General features: G+C 37.3%; 2 protein-coding genes and 1 pseudogene across 2 annotated transcripts; 1 reads left to right on the top strand and 2 right to left on the bottom strand.

Annotated features, from left to right (window-relative positions):
• Positions 1 to 254: 254 nt before the first annotated feature.
• LOC145556672 (uncharacterized) lies at positions 255 to 1,536 on the bottom strand. Its single transcript, XM_081618328.1, has one exon. The coding sequence runs from the start codon at positions 1,430 to 1,432 to the stop codon at positions 548 to 550; it is 885 nt and encodes a 294-aa protein (XP_081474454.1). The 5' UTR covers positions 1,433 to 1,536; the 3' UTR covers positions 255 to 547.
• Positions 1,537 to 3,604: 2,068 nt separating this feature from the next.
• LOC145555505 (pentatricopeptide repeat-containing protein At1g06143 pseudogene) lies at positions 3,605 to 5,434 on the bottom strand (annotated as a pseudogene).
• Positions 5,435 to 6,936: 1,502 nt separating this feature from the next.
• Positions 6,937 to 14,545, top strand: LOC145556671 (peroxisomal nicotinamide adenine dinucleotide carrier-like). Its single transcript, XM_081618326.1, has 11 exons — positions 6,937 to 7,188; positions 7,311 to 7,388; positions 7,499 to 7,573; positions 8,912 to 9,042; positions 10,273 to 10,327; positions 11,096 to 11,200; positions 11,564 to 11,632; positions 11,749 to 11,856; positions 12,033 to 12,101; positions 12,670 to 12,724; positions 14,287 to 14,545. The coding sequence occupies exons 1-11, from the start codon at positions 7,108 to 7,110 to the stop codon at positions 14,469 to 14,471; spliced, it is 1,011 nt and encodes a 336-aa protein (XP_081474452.1). The 5' UTR covers positions 6,937 to 7,107; the 3' UTR covers positions 14,472 to 14,545.
• The last annotated feature ends 2,314 nt before the right edge of the window (positions 14,546 to 16,859 follow it).

Here is a 16,859-nt window from a genome sequence, read left to right as displayed (position 1 = left end):
ACTAATCACTCAATACTTTTGAGTTTTGACAAATCCCATGATAAACACAAAAATCAACTTGAGCTCCTAAGTATATAACCCTAACCAACATTTATAATCCAACACATCACTTTGCTTAACCAATTACACCATACCTAAAGAGCCAGAGAGAGCAATCAAAGCATCCTTGTACTCCTAAAACACAACCATTCTCCACAGCCAACAAAAAAATCATTATCCAACATACATTTTAATAGGGGCAGTGCTACAGCATATGATCCATCAATCAATTCTTATAACATGTGAAAGACTGAAACTTGGTAATACATTCAAGAGTATTTAGTCATAAAAACAGGAATTTTATGGTTAACATTACCATTTAAACAAGTCAAGTAGAACTATGTACAATATACACTTAATTATTCCACAAAGACCTTCAAACTATTTAATAAAACATAATCAAAGCAATAGAACCACAATAACCAGCTGGTTAAACACGGCCATGAACAACAAGCAAGCTTACCCCCCAAACTGTATAGAGTCATCATGCCATAACTATCCCTGCACACTAATATTCACCACGGTAATCACTAAAATCATCTTTTGGCAGATAATTCTCATCAACCCTCTCAGCAATCTTCTCTTGTTCATACTTAAACCCTTCATCCAATGCAATCCCACCAAGCGCCCCTGCAACCGCACCAACAGCTAACCCTGTACCGGGCCCGAAACCTCCACTTGTCCTCGTCCTCTGCTCATAAGGACTGTAATCAACCGGAGCAGACGGTGCCCCATAAGACCTGACCCCACTTTGAGGGAAGTACCCTGAGTAGTATCCCATAGAGTACGGAAATGCCGTAGGAGGCGGCGGTGGAGCAGGGGATGCTGACCTGGAGCCACTGTACGGATAAGGAGGGGCAGAAGAGTAAAAATACCCAGGATGAGGGGTAGTTTGGTAATCATACTCCAACCCACTATGAGGTTGAGGTTGCTGAGGTAAAGCTTGCTCCTTTATCGCGAGCTTCAATCGGATCTTCCCATCGGGGCGGCCGGAAGGTCGGAGAACGTTGTAAGTCCGAATGATATTTGGGTTATCGGGTTCGGGTAGGGTAGAAAGACGAACCTGAAGAGACCCCACAAAAGGTTTAGGGGTTTCCGACGCTTTTGAATGGAAGATTTCAAGAGAGAGAAAAGCGTCGGAAAGAGGGGAAGTAATGGGTAAAAGAAATCGCTGGTTCCAAACGGGTTTAGTATTACCGGAATCATCCGATTTGGTGGTGAGTTTGTTATCCGGGTCGACCCAGAAAATGGCGTAGGGTTTGAGATCGCCGTTTTTCCAGTTGACGTTTTTGAGGTGTTTGCCGGAGATAATGGTGATTTCGAGGTTTAATCGGACTGCCGGAGGTGGTTGTTGCGGCAGCGGAGGTGGTTGGGAGGGTCGTGACATCGCCATTGAAAGAGGGGTTTTTGGAGGAGAGAGAAAGTGACGTGGGATGGGGTCAAGGGTGGTGTTTGGAGTGTTTGTTTTTGGATAAAGGGGAAGATTTTTTAGGGGAAGTTGACGATCGTGCCCCTGTTATTTAAACACAAAACCCACGCCTCACAATACTCCCTCACACAACACGGACTTACAGTCCACTCCGCAAGTGGGCCGCGGCACACCTGCTCCAACCGCAGCCCACCTGCGGAGTCCTCTGTCCAGCCCCATTATCTCCTCTCCTAGCCCATCGCACTCCCCAATTTCACCATCCATACAGTTCGGTACTATTCCGAGCCCCACCCCGGTCCTCACACCTCACTCTCGGCCTACCCACACTATGACAACTCGTGCTAAAGACGGGATTTTTAAACCGAACCCCAAATATCAAGCCAATATTGTGGTTCCTTCTATTTCCCCACTTCCTAAAAACCCGAAATTAGCCATGCTTGACCATAATTGGAATGCCGCCATGAATGAGGAATTTAATGCTCTTACTAAACAACATACTTGGGATCTTGTTCCTAGACCGGAAGGGGTCAATGTTATTCGTTGTATGTGGTTATATAAACACAAATACAGGGAAAATGGTGACTTGGAGAGACATAAGGCAAGACTTGTTGTGAATGGCAAGTCTCAACAGATTGGTGTGGATTGTGATGAGACTTTTAGTCCCGTGGTGAAACCGGCGACTATTCGCACTGTTTTGAGTATTGCTTTGGGTAGGGACTGGCCTATCCATCAGTTAGATGTCAAAAACGCGTTTCTTCATGGTGATTTGAAGGAAACCGTTTATATGCATCAACCACCGGGATTTGTTGATCCCACTGCTCCCACTTATGTTTGTCGGCTCAACAGGTCCCTTTATGGTCTTAAACAAGCCCCACGGGCTTGGTACCACCGGTTTGCTAATTATCTGTTGCAGATTGGTTTCGTTTGCAGCAAAAGTGATAATTCCCTCTTTATTTTGCGACATGGTGCTAATGTTGCTTATCTCTTACTCTATGTTGATGACATTGTACTCACAGCTTCCTCAGAACAGCTCAAGGGTGATATTATTGCTCGTCTTAAGTCTGAATTCTCCATGACGGATTTAGGGAAGCTGAGTTATTTTTTGGGAATTTCTGTCACCCGAACGAAGGACTCCATGGTTCTTTGTCAGAGTAAGTATGCAGAGGAAATTATTCATAGGGCTAAGATGGATAATTGTAAATCGGTTGTTACTCCCGTCGACACTAAGTCGAAGCTTAGCGCTCACGATGGTGAGCCAATGCAGGATCCCTCTCTGTACAGGAGCCTCGCAGGTGCCCTCCAGTATCTCACTTTCACGAGACCTGACATTGCTTATGCCGTTCAGCAGGTTTGCTTATTCATGCATGCTCCTAGGGAACCTCATTATAACGCTCTCAAGCGTATTATAAGATATATCAAAGGCACTTTTGATCATGGTTTACATTTGCACCGTTCTGCACCTACGAGCCTTACATCATACACAGATGCCGACTGGGCCGGTTGCCCGGACACTCGGCGCTCGACTTCAGGGTATTGTGTTTATTTGGGTGATAATCTGGTCTCTTGGTCCGCAAAACGACAGGCTACATTGTCCAAATCAAGTGCCGAAGCAGAATATAGAGGTGTTGCTAATGTTGTTTCTGAATTATGTTGGCTCCGGAACCTACTTCTTGAGTTACATTGCCCTATTCGACGGGCATCCTTGGTTTATTGTGATAATATTTCTGCCGTATACTTATCTTGCAACCCGGTACAACACCATCGTACCAAGCACATAGAGATAGATATTCACTTTGTCCGTGACAAGGTTGCTCTAGGTGAGATTAAGGTCTTACATGTTCCTTCTTCATCACAGTACGCAGATATTTTCACTAAAGGTTTACCTCGCCAACTCTTTTTAGATTTCAGAGACAGTCTTAGCGTCCGTCCTCCTCCCGCTTCGACTGCGGGGGTGTGTTAGATAATATGTTAATATTATCTCGTAAATATTCTGTAAAATATATCTTGTGTATTTTTAGGTTATTCTCATGATTAGGTTGTAATCCCTATATATATTGTTTTAATGAGAAGGCCTCCGGGAAGGAGAATTATACTATTCTACATATAAGAGTTTACTCTAGCCGAATGTGCTGAAACTCTTACTCTAGCAGAGTTCACTCTATCATGGCATGTGGTCCTCTCAAGAGGATTTTTGCAATGAATTATACGCAAATTTGACCATATACTCACTCGATCATTTTCAGATAGATACAGATGCAGGCTTCAGCTGTCCATACAATTCATCAAGCAAAATACATATCTCATTGAATGCAGGGTGAGATTTATCAGCAGCAACAAACTGATGCAATTCATTTTCCAATTCAATCCAACTAGATCCAGGAAAACTTTTCTCTATCCCTTGTTCCCTCATAATAGCCCTGATTTTTTTAACCTCACTCCACCTACTTGCTTCAGCATACATGCTAAGTAGCAGGCTATAGTAACCACAGTTATCAGGCTCCAACTCCATTAGCTTACTGACGGCTAGTTCAGCAATCTCTAAGTTCTGACATAGCTTAGAGCCACTTAATAGGGCACCCCAGATAACTGAATTTGGTTCAACTTTCATACTTCTAATCAGTTCTAATGCATCTTCGAGCAACTTAGCTTTGCATAATAGATCAACCATACAGCCATAATGCTTTAGCTCTGGACAAATTTGAAAATCATTAATCATGCTTTGGAATATCTCACGGCCTTCTTCGACTAGCCCTGCATGAGTGCATGCACTAAGAACACTAATAAAAGTTACCCCATTAGGTTTAACATTCTCCTCTAACATTTTATCAAACATAGCAATCGCTAATTTTCCATACCCATGAGCCGCAAGCCCTTCAATGACAGAATTCCAACAATAGAGGTTTTTCTCCCTTAAGTTGAAAAAGATCACAAGCGATCTTTCTAATTTCCCACACTTGGCATACATGTCTACCAACGCAGACCCAATATAAACATCGAGTAAAAACCCCTCTCGTACAATATAGAAATGAATCTTCCTCCCTAAATCAAGAGCTCCAAGATGTGCACAGCATGATACTACTGTTGCTAATGTCCTCTTATCAGGGCAGATCCCATTCTTCAGCATCTCATCATAGGCAGCCAACGCCTTTTTGTACTCTTTGTTCTGAGTATAACACGCGATCATAGTAGTCCACGAAACCAAATCCTTTTCAGACATCTGATCAAACAACAACTCCGCAGCCTCAACATCCCCTAGCCTCGCGTACCCATCAATCATAGTATTCCAGGCAGTAGCATTCCTCTGAGGCATCCCATCAAACAAGTTCCTCGCAGAAGCCATATCTCCACCCCGAGCATGAACCGAGACAATAGTGCTCCACGCAAAAGTATCTCTCTCAGGATTTCATCGAACACCTTCCGTGCTTCAACAAGCCTACCAAGTTTCCCATAAAAATCAACCAAAGCAGTCAACACAAACACATGAGCATCAAACCCCATTTTCCAAGCATGACAATGAACACATTCCCCAGTTTTCAAATCAAACGCTTGACCACAAGCCTTAATTAATGGCGATAAAGTATAACTAGTTGGGTAAATTGAAGTTCTCAACATTTTCAAGTATAATTTCAAAGCTTGAATTGGTCTTCCCCAATCAATTACACCTCTAATCAATGAATTATACACAAAAACATTAGGAGATTTCATCTGGGTAACAGCTAAATTTGCATAATCTATCTGATTAAGGGAAGAACAAACGCTGATAAATTGGGTCATTACATAACAATCTTTAATATTATCTGATTTGATCATTGAGGCTTGAAGGGATTGTAGATCTGGGAAATTAGAGCAGTTCTTAAGATGGCTTACTAAAGTTTCGGTGTGTATGAATTTGATAATTTGTGCAAATTTAGACGGAAAGAATTGGTTCAGGTAAGCTATGTTTTTCCGGCAGACTATTAGCGCCATGAGTACGCGGATTTTTTCGAATTTGGGAAAAGGCGGAAACTAAATTATCCCCATTATCTCCAACAAGAGCTTGGCCAAAATCATTAAACTAACACCGTGTTTACATTGAACTGAACTAAATTGAACTGAAGTGATTAGAGCTCAACTGAACTAAGCTGAAAATAAAGTGAAACTAAGCTGAAGTGAACTTTTTTTTTTTTTTTTTAATTAAGGAAGTACATTATACTGGTAGCAAATAATTAAGGGAATATTGTGTAGGGTAAATAGAAAATGTAATTTCTAAAAAAAAAGAAAAAGAATCATGCGGAGTAATAACTTGAACTACATTAAAAAAAAAAAATTAAAAAAAAAGTGAGAAACTTTGTGTCATTAGGCTATGTTAAACGTAGAAAACTTATAAGAATTTAGAGTTTAGAATATTATAATATTTTTATATGACCGTGAAAATATGCATCAAATTACTGTTTTTTCATGTATGGGATACACTAGTCATAAAAATCATTCGAGGAGCAATAACAAAGCAAAATTTGTGGGAAAACTCAATCTTTAGGAAGTGATAAATAAGAATGCATTTCATGCTTTCAAGAAAAGGCTCAAAGTATACAACCAAGAACCTACTCTAATTTTCATTCACCTTGTTATCACTTATATGGTGTGTCGTATGTTCAATTCACCTGATTTTGACTTAATTAGACTAAATTCGTAACTAGTTTGATTGGATTTTGAAGTGTGTAGCATCTATTAACCTATAGCAGAGTATATACAAACTTAACTTTCTTGAACTTCTGTTATGCATTTAGATCTACTTAATTCATTTAGGAAAAGTTAATTATCAAACATTTTGATCAACGTTAATAAGTTCAAATAATATCAGTTTTGAGAAAAATAGATTCAATACTATGCAATTCAAGTTTAATTTATAACTTGGGCTACTTAATACATTCTCTTGATTCATTCATGTAAGTTGCTTCTTCATGGTTCAAATTGCATTTGCATCTTCATACAAGTAGCATTTTAAGTTCTTACGCAATCCACCATTGTAAACTCGACGTGTCACCGGCACGAAACCATCTTGAATTAGATAAACAAACGTTTTTGGAAGAGTTATATATCTAAACATACACAAAATTACATACAAGTATATAATCCAATTACCATTTCTGCAAATTGCATACAAGTATATAATCCAATTACCATTTCTGCAAATCCATGATAAAAATATTTATAGGTTTGAGTCAACCAATATAAAGAGTTCATATGAGAAAATATATAGGCTCGAGCGATGTACCAAGTGACCTAGTTACATTATTTCCATAATAAAGATCCTTATTCATCGTATTTTATTTTTGACAGAATGATCTTTAACATGTTAGAATTTATAATTAAGATAAGATGATATGTTTCGAACATCTAAAACACCTTTTAATAGACACTATAGATAATAATATCCCCAAATATCTTGGGCTATAATTAGGGAGAATGATTAATTACTCCAACGCAACAACTACCTTCTTGACATAAAACTTGATGAAATTGATGTTGAAACGCAACAACTGAAAGCGATCTTGCACTCGCTACATCCAAAGTCAAGATACCGTCTTTTCCCCCTCATTTCCTCTCCCCTCTCATCGATCAACAAACCCTCATTTTCCGATCAACAATTTTGCTGCAGTATGTCGGATGCTCTTATCAATGGCCTCGCCGGCGCCGGCGGCGGTATCATCGCTCAACTCATCACTTATCCTCTTCAAACTGTACTCCTCTCTCTCTCTCTCTTCTTCATTTTCAATTTCTCATTTGCTTAATTTGAAATTCAATGGTCTAATTTTGATCATTGGTTTTATATTTGAATTTATTGAAATTTGTTTGAAATTAGGTTAATACTCGGCAGCAAACGGATCGGAATACGAAGAAGGAGAGGAAGAAGCTTGGAACTCTTGAACAAATGTGTCAGGTATTTGCTTCATTATTTTTGAAATTTATTTTGAAGGTATTATTTCTTCAAATTGAGCTTTAATATTGACTGGATTTCGGAATTTCGGGTGAATTTGGGTGTAAATTTAGGTTGTGAAGCATGAAGGATGGGGGAGGCTGTATGGAGGTTTGACACCGTCATTAGTAGGTACTGCTGCTTCTCAGGTGAGTAAATGTTGTCAATTGTTTACCTTCGTCGCACTTTAATATGCCACATTTGGTTACTATATTTTAAAAATAATTACTCCGTATCTTAGTATAATGCCAAATGATGAGATTAATACGAGAAAACACAAAATGTAACTTGCCAAAGAGTGATGAATTTTATTTTGGACATCCTTAAATTGAAATGTGGCCTATTGAAATTGAAATGAAAGGAATATTTTTGTAAGTTTGTCCATTAGTTATATTTGGCATTGCTACTTCATTTTGTATGGTGCTGGTTGAAGAAGTAAATTTTGTTTGTATATTTAGCTTATTTCCATATTCAAGGTCTCATTATTTGATATGATTTTTGTATGTTTTGGAAATGAAATTGAAATATTTGGTTTTTCTTACGGACACTCAGTAACATTAACTTGCGTAGTTTTTTAACCATGAGTTTGTGCTATTATTTGCGCATTGGGGGTATATGGGATTGCTATTGCTGTTCAATAATGTGTGCGAGGCTGCGAGCTGTCTTGACTTTTTCTTCATGGGTGATTTTGGTGGGCTGTTGGCTCGAGTTAGGATATTGCAATCAGAAACAATATTACTTCGCTAAGGCTGTGACTTGCTCAAAGCAGATCCTAAAAGAGAAGTCATACAATCAATACTTATTCCTAGCTGGTTCACGAGAATAGTATGACTCAGAATTATCTGGAGCAGTAAATTAATAGCTTCTTCTTGTTCATATTTGATTATGCAATTAAAATGCTTCCCTATTGTTTCATTTTTCGAAAATCTTTGCTTGGTGGTAGTTGTCATTGACATGTTCTAAAGTTGACGTATACTCAAATGCATGTCTAATTAATGAATTATAGGGCATACAAGACCAGTATGCTTTCTTATTAATGAGTGAATAAAGTTATTGTTATGCCTGGTTCTTTCTTATTATATCTACAGTTTATTTCTCAACCATATAAAGACTCAAATACAACCTTTATTGCACCCATCTCCTTCCCCTTGCCTCCTCGCCTTTTGTGCAAGGCATTTAGATGTGGGGGATGGTGATTAGAAGCTAGGTTACTATGTCATTGAACATGTTTTACAAGCTGAAGTTGGTCTTTAACGTTTGGGTGGTTTTGAACTTGCTATACAAACTTTATTGCACTCATCTCCTTCCCCTTGCCTCCTCGCCTTTTGTGCAAGGCATTTAGATGTGGGGGATGGTGATTAGAAGCTAGGTTACTATGTCATTGAACATGTTTTACGAGCTGAAGTTGGTCTTTAACCTTTGGGTGGTTTTGAACTTGCTTGTTGATTTCTCTTCCTGGATCCTCATCTGATATTTTTATGATACAGGGTGTTTACTATTATTTCTATCAAATATTCAGGAATAAGGCTGAAGCTATTGCTCTTGACCGCAGGAAGAGAGGACTTGGGGATGGATCTGTTGGTATGTTGTCATCGTTAATTGTGGCTGCTATGTCTGGGTAATTACTTTTCCAATTTTGTTCTCTGTAAAAGATTCTATAATTTCGTTTTGTTGTTTTATTTATTCCTCGCCTTTCTAACTCTAGTTTAACAAAGTACAAGAGGCAAAGTCATGTTTGAAGCACCTCAAAATTTAATAACCCAAAAGTCTGGTATTGAACAGATTATATGAGCGAAAGCTCTATAATTGCACGACTTGAGCCCAACAAATAAAAAAAAAGCTTCGTCCGTTCCATAAATATCAAAACATGCAGAGTTTCACGCTTCCTCTGAAATTTAGGTTTACAAGTAATTTTGAGGTGTTTCAAACATGACTTTGCCTCTTCTACTTTCTTATAGGTTAATTTTGCAAACTATTATATTGTATATTTGTATGGGTAGCTGGCAGCATGAAAAGAGTATGTGATATGTTTGTTAAAAAATCGAGCATATGTATAATTGCATATCACATGTCGCATGTCTTGTATCATGCTTTGTCTTTGTAAAATTGCTATTGGAGTTTAATTCACTTTCCAGTGCCAGCTCTTGCCCGTGGTAAGGAAATAAGGCATTGTTGAAGCCAGATGAATATAAGTTCAATCTTGTGTATAGGAGAATGTTTGGACACTTGAACAATTTGCCTACCCAATAAATCTGCTTCCTATGACTATTTTTTTTTTTTTAATAGGTACTCATTAATAAAACACCATGCTTGATTTTCCCAACAAAAGTCCCAACTTTGACATTGATGGCATGACTCATAGTGGGACTTTGTGGAGTTCATAATTTTTGAATTTTTTTTTTTTCAAAGAAGGTTTATAATGAATTATTTCCCTTTTTTTTTTTGAAGTTCTTGATTAGTGTGTTATTTTCATTCCTTTGTGAATATATATTTGCCAGTTAGGCCTTTCATACATTTGTAATTGTGTTATTGTCACTTGTTTCTTATGTGTATGTATGTTACTGTGGCCTTTGCATGCCTTGTCCACCCTTACCATACTATTGTAAGGTATGCTACATCTTATTATAGATCCCACATTCAATGGGTCATGATTGGATTGTTGTTTTTTACTGATAATTTATTTGTGCTAGTCAAATAATACCAGAACATGTAATTAATGCTTTGTTACATGATCAACACACTCTTAATTTGTAAATTTGTTTTATAGAGCCTGATTTGATCCTATTTCTCTGTAACCTGTACTTACAGTAAGGCACTATCTGAGTTCCTTTTGTCTCCATTCTTTTAGGTGTACAAATGTGTTGCTGACAAATCCCATATGGGTTATTGTCATTCGGATGCAGGTAACAAGTTTCAAACTGAAGCACAATAAGAAATATATTTTACTTTATGTGGACTTCTTTAAACACCTTCACTCCTTTGATCACATCTATCTCTTGCTCGCTTGCCCACCAGCTATCTGGGTGGTGTTATTGTCTTTGTTTGTATTGAATTTGTTTTGCTGCTGCTACAATTCCTCTCCTACTGGAACAAACATGTTCATTTGTTTAGATTTAGTGAATTTTTAATTTATTTCCAGTCCATTAATCAATAGTTATTTCAGATTCGCATATTGGTTAGTGTTGTGTCTTCTCCCTCGATTCTTTACCCCCATTGTTTATGGCTGAAGTTTCATCAAGTCTGGATGGTATTGATACTCACTAGATTCCAAGCTAAGCAAAATACTCAATAAATATTGTTGGTACCTCAATAATGGGTGGGAGATAAGACTAGCTGGATATGACACCATAACACTTGAACTGAGATCAATCTGCTTATCGATCAAATCCTTGGGAGTTATATATTCCCATACCAATCTTTTGGCATGCTGTTTTTGCTAATTTTTTGATTGCCCCTGACCCCTATCTGTTCCACTTGAATCCTGTTAGATTCCTAATCCATGGAAGTAACTGTCAAGTTGGTTTTTTCTGAGTATATAATTATATATGTTACATGTTGTTGCCTCCTTTTTCTATCAAACACCCTGAGAAAATTTTCTCAGGCATATTGTCCAATTGCATTCGACTACATTTTTTAGTACATAATGCTAATTCTTTCTTTACTTTCCACAGACGCACACTAAGGCTTCCAAGAAAGTACAGCCCAATCAAGCTATAAGATCTCCTGAAGATAGTTTAGTTGCAATGGAGCCACCACCTTATGGAACTAGCCATGCAGTATGTAATTGTTATGCCTTTTTACTCTCTTCTTTTCCTTAGAGCTTAATTGTTTTAGTTGTTTTCAATCCTATGATTGCCATGTTTAGTATTGTATAAGCATCTTGTTCAAGGGCTGAATTTCTCCTTTTTATCCCCCCCCTCTTTTTCTTGTATGTTCGCTTATTGTGCCAAAGAAGAGGGGTCATAAATGTACACAGACTTGAGTTCTTGACACAGGGCTTCTATTTTAAAATGACCCGTCTTTTATTTATAAACAAGTTTTATGGTGCTTCTTGATTGTGCATCTAGCTCGTTCTTTATATTTGGGGATGGTCTTCGAGTGCACTGTCTCTTGCTCTAACAAGCAGTAGTATTTTGTAGATTCAAGAAGTTTATGATGAAGCTGGATTTTGGGGCTTTTGGAAAGGTGTAATACCAACATTGATAATGGTATATATCCTCAAGTTATTTCTTTGTTTTTTATATATATATCTATATATATCTATATATATATGTTTTCTTTTGTAAAAAAGGTATGTGATTGACCATGTGTAATGGGTTTCCAGGTAAGCAATCCATCTATACAGTTCATGCTGTATGAGACCCTATTGAAAAAGCTGAGGCAGAGGCGTGCAATGAATAAAAATGATAGCAAGGGAGTAACTGCTTTAGAGGTTAGTACTTATCTGAATTTAGAAGTCATGCATCACCAAATTCTGGGCATCACATTTGTGGCTTGTTCATTTCCTGCTCGTTTAAAAAACTGCACTCCCCCTTTTCCCAATTCTCTTCTTCACTCACTGTCTATTAATTTTTAATTCATTTGAATTGTTTGTATTTGTGTTGGTAGATATTTTTACTTGGGGCTGTAGCAAAGCTTGGAGCTACTGTCGTGACATATCCCCTTTTGGTGGTAAAGGTAAAGACTTCATATTTTTTTAACAGCTGGTTTTTAGAAAGTGGTTGGCGGTGAAAATTTACACAGATGGACATCTTGAATTTGGCTATATTCTCATTACAGCAACAAGCCAACAACCTTCTACTTATTTATCTATTTACGTTAGGCAAGGTCTGGCTAGAATTAGTTGTATGCAACATTAACACATCTAATTAAAGATCGTCAGTGTCCCCCCCCCCCCCCCCCCCCCAAAAAAAAAAAAAAAAAAAATCCACAACAAAAGTTATTTTATTCTTTGAAGTAAGTCGGAAAATTAGTTAGGCCTTTGCGTTCAGTCAATATACACAAAGTGGATTGATCCCTAAGGAACCCCTGACATGGCTGACAAAGCTGCTGTCCAATGGGTGCAGAAAATGACAAATTATTTTGGCTAAGGTTCGTTGGAGCAGATTAGATGATTAGGCTGACTCTCATTGCCCCTTCCCTCACATTCCTTTAATTTAAACCTTTTTGTGTTGTCATGTCCCGAACTCCATTTATATGCAAAGTATAAAAGCCATCTAATTATTTGTTTTATTCCTTTTTGCAGTCGAGGCTTCAAGCAAAGCAAATTGCTGGCACAGACACAAAGCATCACTACAAAGGCATGTAAATTTTTGGCTTAATCATTTTCTCCCATTTTTTGATCCAATGACCCAATTCTAAAACACAACACCAACTAGTGTTCTGTATATTGAGGATCAGGCTCCTGGAAGGTAAAGATGTACAAATATGACCTTTCGCTTAACCTCTGTCTCTCAGACTTGGGTGCTTGTGTTAGTGTTCGATTCAATCTTTCTAAGGAAATTTTCCATGTTCATCATTCAACTGTCAACTGTTCAAAACCATATTGGAGTTACAACTTACAAGAAGCAAGATGAAGAGTTGAGGTGAAATGGAGACTCCTATAAGGCCATAGGTACATAATCTTAGAGCCACCTTCAATGACCGGTTGCCCTTGTCTTCAGGCACATCCACATTACAGAATTATAATTGAAGGAAAACCATACTTCATAGTACTTGCCTGGTATCTACAACTGATAATAAAAAAAGATTTTCAGCAATCACGATAGGATTACTAGGCTAAATGACATATATCTGAGGGTTTCTAGCTTCCCATATTGTACCAATACTTCTAGGAATTACAGCACACAATCTGAGTATCACCAAATTTTCCCTTTACCCTCCGAATCAGGTAATTAACAATGCTCTTTCAGTCATGAGGCGTGGGTAGAGTTTGTTTCTCATGAAATGCAGCCATCCAAACATAGCGTGGATAAACACAAAAGAACATAGGAGGGGCCCAACGGCCAGCTGTCTTTTGTGTGAATCACAGACAGCATGTGTGATCCTATATTGTGCAGGTAGAACTTAGAAAGCCTACCAAGCATTTGAACCCCTTAAATCTATTTGCGTGTATGGAAGAAAAGAATACCCAACAGAATTAGACCAATCCAATTTGAAAGGCCCTGTTGCAGGTCATTATAACCACCACATCACCATTTGCTAACTGTTTATTACTTATCACTTCCTCAACCTTTTTGAGGACCCAAGAAGCATGAGAAGGGTACCACTGTGGACCTTTAAACAATGTTCTTACCTTTCAAATGTTACTCATATGTCCACTAACTCTACTTGTAAAAAAAGTCCAATGTCTTACTGAAGGACCAAGATGACTTCAACAGCAGCAGAATTTTACTAGTAATGTTGCAAACGTCCATAACTTGATGGATGCATTAGTGGGATGATTATGACTATCAGGACTTTAAGGCTAATTATACCCCATATATATTACTTCGCTTTCTATTAACTGTACAGGGTGCATTCTATTAACTTTGTTATTGGCATTTGAACTTACGAGAAATTATTTTAGCTGTAAATTGAACTTGGATGGCCTTATTTTTCTTGAACTTAATCTATCTATCTTATTTTTTCTATACTCATTAACCTGGGCCATTGCTTTGCAAGCTAGAATGAGCCACACAGTAACATGTGGAACCTTTATTATTGATAATTCATTTCTCAACTCAAGGCCATGACCATGCTTGTGGAGGTGTACATTAGACAGCAAGAAGTTTATCTGATTTCTTCCACTCTTTTGTGTTTATGATTGAACTTCTTGTGTATGCTGTGCTATTCACTTATTTCTTTGCTTCTACCATTTCAGGTACATTTGATGCGCTCACAAAGATAGTTAATAACGAGGGTTTGTCTGGATTTTACAAAGGGATGAGCACAAAGATTGTACAAAGTGTTCTTGCAGCTGCCGTTCTATTTATGATTAAGGAGGAATTAGTGAAAGGAGCACGTCTATTGCTTTCAAAGAATGGTGCCTTATCAAAGCCTCAATAGTCATAGACTTGTTTTATACTCACCGGAGGTATTCCTTTCCAGCTGCAAATAAAAAAAAAAAAAAAAAAAAAAAAGTGAAGTAAAATCCTGGCTGAGTTGAGCCAATTTATGGCCTTCAACTATAACACGTATTCTCTGATGAAGGAAGGAATCATGTGAGTTACTGAAAGTGCAGCTCCTGTTATGAATGATCAAGCAAGGGATTCATATTTCAAGTAGCCGAATTGTAAAATGTTTAACTTGATTTGTAAGCCTAAGGGATAGCTCCTGTTAATTATGGTGTTATTCATATTGATTTTTTTTGTCAAACACATATTAAATCATGTATTCAAGCCATTGCTGCTCAGCGCTTCAGCATCTTGAGCAGTGGTAAATTATAAAAGCATTCTGCTGTCTTATATTTGAGGTTATGACGACAGGGATAGCTACAACTAAATGTACGATAGTCCCTTGCTATTGTGTGGCACTAAAGTCTACACTGATGTTTACTGGAGTTCAAAAGGATGATCACAAGATTCAAAACCAAGTAAAATGATGTTCCTTTGCCAATAGCTGGAGGAGAAAGTGTGACAATCGTTAATGAAAAGTACCCTTCCATTCTTTCCTTCGTATAGTCGCTTTATTTTAGTTTGATTGCTATATTCATATACGATCCTTTCAAGCTATGTCTTGCGTCGTTCGTGATTCATAAAGATAGGAATTCGATACAGTATATGCTATGCCTTTTCAGTAATTTGGAAACAAAAAAATGGAGAACTTGTTCTTATTGTGCACTTGAAAATTACTTATCCATCTTTTTAAATTGTTCATTGAGTTTTCATTTAGGGGTCTATTTTCAAATTCAATAGGAGTTAGAAGGGAGATTTGGTACGAGTACTTCTCATATTATTGTGAATTTGTAACAATAAGTGGCAAGTAACAACAAGTGCAGATGTGACCATGTGAGCCTACGAAGGAGTATTAGCAGGCCAGGCCTCCTTGTCCATGTAAAAGTTTACTTGACTATGTTCTACCCCTCAACAATCAAGTATAAGAATGATCGTAATGTATACGCATGGTTAAGTCACCCTAAATTACATATGAATATCATTTACAAAAAAAAATAAAAATCATATGAAGAAGCACTTGTAATAGTTACAAGTTTGTTTTTTTTTTTAATGATTAGCTTACACTTGTTTTTTTAATTAAAACAAAACTTGTGTTTGTTAGTTGTTACAATCCTACATATACCCTTAAGAATATTACTCGGAAATAATTATTTATATCTTTTTTTTTGACAAAATTATTTATATAGCTCTAAAAATTAGTAAAAATATTACTCGGAAATAATTATTTATAGCTTTAAAAGCTATATACTGTATATAGTTACCTTACAAAATAAAATAAAGATCACACATTCCTTTAAGAAAAACAGGGGAAAAAAAAAAATCTCACAACTACCCAACCCATTGAGTGGCCACAAAAAATCTTATCAAAATTAAGGAGCATGTTTAAAGTCGGCCCATAAGCATAATAGCCAAAAGGTCGGTCCAACCCAAGGTAGTCGTACTCATAAATCATAATGGCCTTGTTCGGCAAGTGGCTGTTGGCGGTTGGCTGTTGGCTGGTTCACTTGGCTTGTTTGACCAGCTGGTATGTTTGGCTGTTTATAATGACTTTTGAAATTGGCTGTTAAAGCTGGCTGTTTATAAAAGTGTTTGGTAAATTAATTGTTGGTAGTTGGTTGTTTATTAGATAATTTGTGGGCCAATAAGCCAAAAGCCAACAAAAAAGCTACTCAAAACAGCTTTTTCATTTTGGCTTAAAAGCCAGCTTTTTCACTGGCTAAAAAGCCAATTACCAAACACATTTTTTAGCTGTTTGACTTCATACAAAAGCTAACCAAAAAGCCACCAAAAAGTCATTTACCAAACATTTCCAATATCTACTCCTACAATTTCCCTTAAAAAAAATAAATAGAAGATAACAAAAATGACAAGAGTACCGCCTTAAACTAGCCTACCTCTGCGACTCTACAGTAAAGTTACCCCACACTGACGTATTTACTATGCTATTCGCCCGGATCTTTCTCTGATTACGGGTCCCACCTTACATCACTTTACCAACGTAGTGGGGCCCACAATTATTGGACATCTACTTGGAGCCCCCTTGGCATTCTTCTTTTTAAAACCTAACTACTCCTTAACAAAAAAAAAAAGTCATCATCAATATCAACTTTGTGAAAAATACATTACTCTGTATAAAAGTGTATTTTTAACACAAAACAATGGAAGGGCCGGTTCTCTTCAAATTATTTTAAATTCATTTCGGTTCTTAATTTCCTTCTTTCATAAAATATTTAATTCACTTCAGTCAATCGGCTCGAAAATATTATATATAAAATCCTTT

This window comes from Chenopodium album, chromosome 8 (assembly GCF_948465745.1).
Source record: "Chenopodium album chromosome 8, dcCheAlbu1.1, whole genome shotgun sequence".
NCBI lineage: Eukaryota > Viridiplantae > Streptophyta > Magnoliopsida > Caryophyllales > Amaranthaceae > Chenopodium > Chenopodium album.
Note: the sequence above shows the minus strand (reverse complement) of the source record. Positions and strands in the feature narration are given on the sequence as shown.

Coding starts and splice junctions, on each gene's coding strand:
- LOC145556672 (XM_081618328.1), bottom strand. CDS start 1,432: ATGGCGATGTCACGACCCTCCCAACCACCTCCGCTGCCGCAACAACCA.
- LOC145556671 (XM_081618326.1), top strand. CDS start 7,108: ATGTCGGATGCTCTTATCAATGGCCTCGCCGGCGCCGGCGGCGGTATC. Junction 10,328..11,095: donor TTATTGTCATTCGGATGCAG/GTAACAAGTTTC, acceptor TACTTTCCACAG/ACGCACACTAAGGCTTCCAA. Junction 12,725..14,286: donor CACAAAGCATCACTACAAAG/GCATGTAAATTT, acceptor CTACCATTTCAG/GTACATTTGATGCGCTCACA.